This window comes from Amphiura filiformis, chromosome 20 (assembly GCF_039555335.1).
Source record: "Amphiura filiformis chromosome 20, Afil_fr2py, whole genome shotgun sequence".
Taxonomy (NCBI): domain Eukaryota; kingdom Metazoa; phylum Echinodermata; class Ophiuroidea; order Amphilepidida; family Amphiuridae; genus Amphiura; species Amphiura filiformis.
The window spans coordinates 41,016,045-41,024,144 of NC_092647.1; the positions used below are offsets into that span (position 1 = coordinate 41,016,045).

The 8,100-nt window shown below is 40.2% G+C and overlaps 2 protein-coding genes across 2 annotated transcripts; both read left to right on the forward strand.

The window, feature by feature from the left end:
• Positions 1–1,907: 1,907 nt before the first annotated feature.
• On the forward strand, positions 1,908–4,874 carry LOC140142322 (uncharacterized). The gene has a single exon (XM_072164291.1). The coding sequence runs from the start codon at positions 1,908–1,910 to the stop codon at positions 4,872–4,874; it is 2,967 nt and encodes a 988-aa protein (XP_072020392.1).
• Positions 4,875–6,320: 1,446 nt separating this feature from the next.
• Positions 6,321–6,680, forward strand: LOC140142323 (asparagine--tRNA ligase-like). Its single transcript, XM_072164292.1, has one exon. It carries the CDS (start codon positions 6,321–6,323, stop codon positions 6,678–6,680), a length of 360 nt encoding a protein of 119 aa, XP_072020393.1.
• The last annotated feature ends 1,420 nt before the right edge of the window (positions 6,681–8,100 follow it).

An 8,100-nucleotide genomic window follows, 5' to 3' on the forward strand; every position in this document is an offset into this window, starting at 1 on the left:
GTCATCGAAATTAGGGATATGAGTGTACAAAACATTGATGCACTTAAAGATAAACTTAGCAAGGTTGACTGGGACAATGTGTGTGAAAATCATGATGCCAATGTATCATACAACAAGTTTATTGATAAATTTAATTGTTCATGAAAGATGTAGTAACTTTTTAAATGCCAAAGAATTACTGTACAATAGGCAATATGGGTTTCGTCATAAACATTCTACGTATATGGCTGTATTAGACTTGATTAAAGATACAAACAAGGCTATTGATGAAAATATGTATACTGCAAGTGTCTTCATGGACCTTTCAAAGGCCTTTGATACTATTGATCATGACATCTTATTACAAAAGTTGTACCATTATGGTTTTCGTGGTGTACCGTATAACTGGTTTGAAAACTATCTGTCAAACCGTAAACAATATGTATCTTTTAATTCTGCAAAATCATCTTGTACCAGTGTGAAGTGTGGGGTGCCACAGGGCTCCATCTTGGGGCCACTACTATTTATTATATATATGAATGACATTAGCAGAACATCCAAACTTCTATCGTTTATATTATTTGCAGATGACACAACTGTTTTTCTTTCTGATAATAATATTCAAAGGCTTTGTGACAATATGAATAAAGAATTGAAGGAGATTGTTAACTGGTTTAAGTGTAACAAGTTATCCCTGAATGCTAGTAAAACAAATCTTATGTTTATTGGAACACCTCATCAAACAAAGAATATAACTGATGTCCACAGTGTATTTCTAGATGGATGCAAACTTTCACGTGTATATGACGTTAAATTTCTGGGCATTACACTTGATGACAACCTAACTTGGAGGTCACATATTAACAACATTAGTAAAACATGTTCTAGAAATATTGGTGTCCTAAACAAACTTAAACTTTTTTTACCAAAAACAAGCCTGTATCAGTTGTATTGTACGCTAATCTTACCATATTTAAGCTACGGTATAATATTGTGGGGTTCTGCTAATAAGTATAATTTAAACAGACTTGTGAAGCTCCAGAAAAGAGCAGTAAGAATTATAAATAATAGTTCGTATCTTTGCCACACCAAACCATTGTTCGAAAAGTACAATTTACTTAATATATGCCAACTGTATAATAAAGAACTGGGTATATTTATGTACAAATATCATAAGGGTCTATTACCAAGTTCATTTGACAACTTGTTCATAAACATGAAGTCTATTCACAATTATAATACCAGAAAGAAAGAGAATTATCGAACTGACATCCATAAAGTCACTGATGTTTTAACACTTGGTCCTAGGCTGTGGAATAGTTTGCCAAGTGAAATTAAAGAAGCTAAACTGGTAAATGAATTCAAAAATAGTATGTTAAGGTATCTAAAAGATAAAAAAATGATGTCACAATTCATATTGTGCTGAATCTATGTTATTCACTATACTATTTGATACTACACTACTGCTATAATATTTGCCTACTTAACATTGTATTATGGTAAATTAAAATGGGTTCTTATAATTCATATTGTGCTGACTCTATGTTATTCACTATACTACTTGATACTATACTACTGCTAAAATATTTGTTTGCTTAAAATTGTATTATGGTAAATTAAGATGGGTTCTTTGTTTATTTATTTATGTTTATGTGTATATTCGTTGTTTTGATTAAATTATAATTATTTGTTAATTAAAAGGTGGTACATCGTTATCAGGCCTCGGCTTTGTGATGTACCTACCTTCATCAAATCTTGTTAATACACAATAATTGTATATAATAATGCTATAATGTTTGTAATGAGATTGATGAAAATAAAGATTGATTGATTGATTGATTGACACGAGTCTAGATGGGTTAGTAGGTACTGCATTGATGTATTTACTGACATACCTTCCAAAAGATCTGTCATTTGATGAAAACTCGATGACACCCATTCCAGCATGTGCACTAGACTTCCAGATATCTCCTGAAGATCAGAAGAATATGGAGGCCCAGGGCAATGATGCTGGTCGTGTTGTGAGTGAGCTTGACGTACATGTATTTCCTGACATAGTGAAACTAACAAGGGAAAAGCGACTTATCGACATTTGGATGTGCCTATCTACACAACTGGCACTTCAGATAACCAAAGGCAACCTGAACCTTTTGATGGTAGAGCCTACCCACGTTCGCCGTTTTATAGATGGTAGAAGTGATCCAACCATGCCAATTACTGAACAGTCACGCGCCTTCCTCGAATCCCTTATCGCCAAAGAACCGCATGGTGTCTTATTTCCAAAGTTTGCAGCTGCTTTTCAGAATCACAAGAACCTGATAACAGAAACCAAGCAAGGGAAGGCATTTGGACCGCACATTGCAGCCTTGCGTAGCCTCCTAATGGCCGATGCCAATGCCGACGCAACCCTCGTTTCCTACCTGAAGAAGTTACAAGTACCAGAGGTGTATTTCTCAGGTGTTGATGGCAAAGGCTTTGAAACAGCTGTTGGTAATGTGTATGCTCCAGATCAACTTATTCTGAACTACTATGTTAAACCTGACAAACTCGCCATCCAGATCGCAGCCAAGGGATTTTACCAACAACGTATTTCAATGTTTCTAGATACTCTGAGGCAAAGTATAGATGCAGTCATGCAGGTCGTGGTGCCTTTTGCTATGGCCTGTCAGATGGGTGCCCTGGAAAGCCTACAGGTGCCCAACCCCAGTGATCGCCCATTCTCCCTTGTCCTTCATGCGGGTGCTGGTGAAGATTTCAAGGAAGACGACAAAGCCAAGCGTTTGATCGAGTTTGCCATGCAGGCTGCACTTTCCGTTGGTTCCAAGAAGTTGGCTGATGGGGAATCTAGCCTTGATGCTGTCCAGGCTACTGTTGCCAGTTTGGAGAACTGTTTCCTATTCAATGCCGGTAAAGGAGCAGTGCTAAATGTATCTGGCGAGCATGAGCTTGAAGCGTGCATCATGGACGGGAAAACAGGCAAGGTTGGAGCTGTAGCATGCTTGAAAAATGTCCAGAACCCAATAAAGGCTGCTAGGCTAGTATTAGACAACTGCAAACATGTTCTACTGATCGGAGAAGGAGCTGAATCCTTTTGCAAAGAAAATGATCTAACTCTAGTACCAAACAAGTACTTTAGAACATTCCTGCGGGAAGAGCTGTTGAAGCAAGTAGCATCCTCCAAAGCAAATGGCAACCATCCCCAAACTGTAGGTGCGGTTGCTGTAGACATTCAAGGCAATCTTGCAGTTGCTACATCCACTGGCGGGGTCATGAATAAGATGGAAGGCAGAGTTGGAGACACAGGAATTCCTGGCGCAGGCTGCTTTGCCGATGAGAGGGTTGCTGTAGCTTGTTCAGGAGATGGAGAGGCTTTTCTAAGAAATGTCATTGCTCATGATGTTGCCAAGCTGGTTGACTACAAAGGTCTCTCAATCACAGAAGCCTGTCAGTATTCACTTGAGAAAAATCTACAGAATCACAAAGGTGGCATCGTGGCAGTTGACAAACATGGCAATGTTGCAGTTGAGTTCAACGCTAAAGTCATGTTCGTTGCTTCGGTGGACAAAAATGGGGTCATTGCCTCAGATGTGATGCTGAAAAGAGAGGAACATCACTGGAAAATCAAAGAGGGTGAGCGATGCAGTGTTCATCTTCATGAATATCCTTCAACTCCAGGAGTCACTGTTGTCACATCAAAATCAGACAGGAAATGTGCTGACTTGTTTCAACTTCCCCTAGAAGATTATGAAGCCCTGATGATGGAAGCCCGTGACATCGCCCCTGTGTTGCAACAGAAACTCCAAGTGCAGAGATGTGCCATGGTTTCTGAGCCTTCGACCCTTGCTGCGCAGTTGAAGATTGTGCCTCTCCATGGTCTGGACCAAGTCTGGGAACCTGTAACATCAGCAGAGGAAGAATACAATGAAGAGTACCCAGGTTATGTGTCCTCAAAAAATGGCCCACGACTTTCCAACGAGAAACTTGATCGAATCAAGAAAACCATTGTATCATCATCATCAAAAGAAGCTGTAAGCAATGTCTTCCATGGTGCGGATTCGAACAACAACCTATTTGCCAAAATTGTGCGTAATGAAGAGGATCATTGGAGAGTATGGGAAGATGATGACCATGTTGCCTTCCTAACCCCCTTCCCAAACACCCCTGGGTTTACAGTACTGGTCCCAAGAAGACATATTTCAAGCGACATATTTGCCCTTGAAAGTGAAGACTACAAGAAGCTTATCACTGCTGCCCGTGAAGTGGCCAACTTACTCAAGACAAGTCTTGAAGCTCAACATTGTGCAGTGATCTTCGAAGGCTGTGAGATTGATTATGCACATGTAAAGCTTATACCAGTATTTGGTTCTGACATCAGATCTCAGATGGCGACCTCCAAGGCAGAATACAGTAAGACCTATACTGGTTTCGTCTCATCTGTAGATGGTCACAAAGCTGATGACAGTGAGCTCCAAAGATTGCATTCTCTCTTAACAACAGATCCGATCAATGCACCCAGAAGACCCCAAGACGCATTCAATTGCCGCCATCCGCAGTCCTTGGTACCACAATGTCTTCCAGATACAGAATACACTGTTCCATGCCACAGTGGATTACTTCAATCAACAATGCAAATACAAATACGTCCTGACTCCCTTGACCACAGACTGCATCTCTTCTCCAATGGGATTGGGATCCGATTCACTACCAGTTCAAGTAGATCTCCTCGGGCAAAAGATCTACATCGCCGATTCCATGCAATTCGTCCTGGAATACTTTCTGCGCCTCCAGGAAGACCTCTCTGGAACATACTACATATCTCCAAGTTTTCGTGGCGAAGATCCAGATGCTACCCATCTGAACCAATTCTACCATGTAGAGTGCGAGTTACTTGGTAAGATGGACGATGGAATCCGAATTGCTGAAGGTTACCTCTACCACTTAACCAAGAGCATGCTGAAATCTCATAGACATATCATTCTTTCCGCAGCAGGGACAACAAAGCATGTAGAGCAGCTCATTGCTAGTATGCAGGATGGAAAACCTTTACCTCGAGTCACAGTGGATGATGCCATTGCAATGTTTCCATCTGAAGACTGCTACGCAGAGGTGGTTCCTGGTCAGGCTGATATGGGATACACTGTAACCAGAAAAGGTGAGAGGTTTTTGATTGACATGTATGGAGGAGCTGTTTGGCTCACAGAGATGGACCACCTGGCAGTTCCATTTTATCAAAGTTACACGGATGCAACTCGACAGAAATCCCTGGCTGCTGATCTTTTGATTGGTCTAGGAGAAACCCTTGGTCTTGGAGAACGTCACGCCACAGCAGCTGAAGTTGAGCAAGCCCTGGACCACCATGCGGTACCTCGCGACTCTTACAAGTGGTACACCGATATGCGCACAGAGAAGCCAATGAAAACCAGTGGTTGGGGCATGGGAACCGAGCGTTATCTATGCTGGCTACTTAACCATAATGATGTCAGAGATATGCATGTCATCCCAAGGTTCAAGGGAAAGAAGTATCTTCCATAAATTGTCACTTGCTAACTTATTAGGGTAGGGATGTAAGTAAGACCTATACTGGTTTCGTCTCATCTGTAGATGGTCACAAAGCTGATGACAGTGAGCTCCAAAGATTGCATTCTCTCTTAACAACAGATCCGATCAATGCACCCAGATCATGGGAAGACCCCAAGACGCATTCAATTGCCGCCATCCGCAGTCCTTGGTACCACAATGTCTTCCAGATACAGAATACACTGTTCCATGCCACAGTGGATTACTTCAATCAACAATGCAAATACAAATACGTCCTGACTCCCTTGACCACAGACTGCATCTCTTCTCCAATGGGATTGGGATCCGATTCACTACCAGTTCAAGTAGATCTCCTCGGGCAAAAGATCTACATCGCCGATTCCATGCAATTCGTCCTGGAATACTTTCTGCGCCTCCAGGAAGACCTCTCTGGAACATACTACATATCTCCAAGTTTTCGTGGCGAAGATCCAGATGCTACCCATCTGAACCAATTCTACCATGTAGAGTGCGAGTTACTTGGTAAGATGGACGATGGAATCCGAATTGCTGAAGGTTACCTCTACCACTTAACCAAGAGCATGCTGAAATCTCATAGACATATCATTCTTTCCGCAGCAGGGACAACAAAGCATGTAGAGCAGCTCATTGCTAGTATGCAGGATGGAAAACCTTTACCTCGAGTCACAGTGGATGATGCCATTGCAATGTTTCCATCTGAAGACTGCTACGAGAGGTGGTTCCTGGTCAGGCTGATATGGGATACACTGTAACCAGAAAAGGTGAGAGGTTTTTTGATTGACATGTATGGAGGAGCTGTTTGGCTCACAGAGATGGACCACCTGGCAGTTCCATTTTATCAAAGTTACACGGATGCAACTCGACAGAAATCCCTGGCTGCTGATCTTTTGATTGGTCTAGGAGAAACCCTTGGTCTTGGAGAACGTCACGCCACAGCAGCTGAAGTTGAGCAAGCCCTGGACCACCATGCGGTACCTCGCGACTCTTACAAGTGGTACACCGATATGCGCACAGAGAAGCCAATGAAAACCAGTGGTTGGGGCATGGGAACCGAGCGTTATCTATGCTGGCTACTTAACCATAATGATGTCAGAGATATGCATGTCATCCCAAGGTTCAAGAGAAAGAAGTATCTTCCATAAATTGTCACTTGCTAACTTATTGGGGTAGGGATGTTAGGAAATGGTATTTTGTGGGTAGGAATTTAGCTACTGATGAATGGAGATCGACATCCGGGGAGGGGGGTCACTCCCATTGTGCCCTGCACACCATCCGCGATAATAAAAACGCGTAAAAAGGGTAGTTATTTGTGGGTCACGATAAGCGCGTATTAGGGTGTTAAAAATATGAAAAATTGGAAAAAAGGGCAGCAAAATTGCAATGTGCTAATATGCGGAAAGAGTAGGCCTATGTAAATTGGACAGATGGAGAGATAAATATGAAAGGGGAAATGATCTTCAAAAAGTATGTGGTTTTTCAAAAATATCGCAGCTTCACAATTTTCCATTCGGCTCATCCGGTGTGCGCTAGGCCAAGTGATTGAAGTTCATGAATTTAGCCCACTCTGAATTTAGCCATGCATCCTTGTTTTGAAGATTAAAAAAGTGATCCATGTTTAGGGTGTGAAATAGCACAGCAATCCTTCTTTAGGGTACGAAATTGGATGCAAGGAATAAAATCCCTGTTTAGGGTGTGAAAACAGGCGCGTGTTACCTGTTTAGAGTATCCTTGTTTAGGGTGCTTTTTTAAAAGTTGATTATCGCGGATGGTGTACAGGCCACATTGGTTAAGTGAGGGGGAGTTAGGTGCGGGATTGTAACTTTATTTTTTATTTTTAGATAATTTGGATAATTTGTGTGTTGTAGTATAGGGTGAAAAATCTGCTATTTTAGATAGTTACAAGGTTGTTTTTTGCTATTTTTGTGGATCATAATATCTCATATTATCTAAAATATCTGATATTTGTATATTAGGGACTTAGCAAATTTTTTGTCCAATCATTTACTTAGTAAGTGATGGATATTAAGATATTATCGGCTATTTAGCTATTATCTAAATTAGCCAAAATATCGGCTAATTTGGATATTAGCTACAATATCCGATATTTCAGATATTTGTATATTAGGAACTTATAAAATTATAATTGAATTTTTCTACTTAGTAAGTGATGGATATTAAGATATTATCGGCTATTTAGCTATTATCTAAATTAGCCAAAATATCTGCTAATTTGGATATTAGCTACAATATCCGCTATATCAGATATTTGTATATTAGGGACTTATAAAATTTTAATTGAATTTTTTTGACTTAGTAAGTGATGGATATTAAGATATTAGCAGCTATTTAGCTATTATCTAAATTAGCCAAAATATCTGCTAATTTGGATATTAGCTAAAATATCCGCTATATCAGATATTTGTATATTAGGAACTTATAAAATTTAAATTTAAATTTTTTGACTTAGTAAGTGATGGATATTAAGATATTATCGGATATTTAGCTATTATCTAAATTAGCCAAAATATCTGCTAATTTGGATATTAGCTTAAATATCCGCTA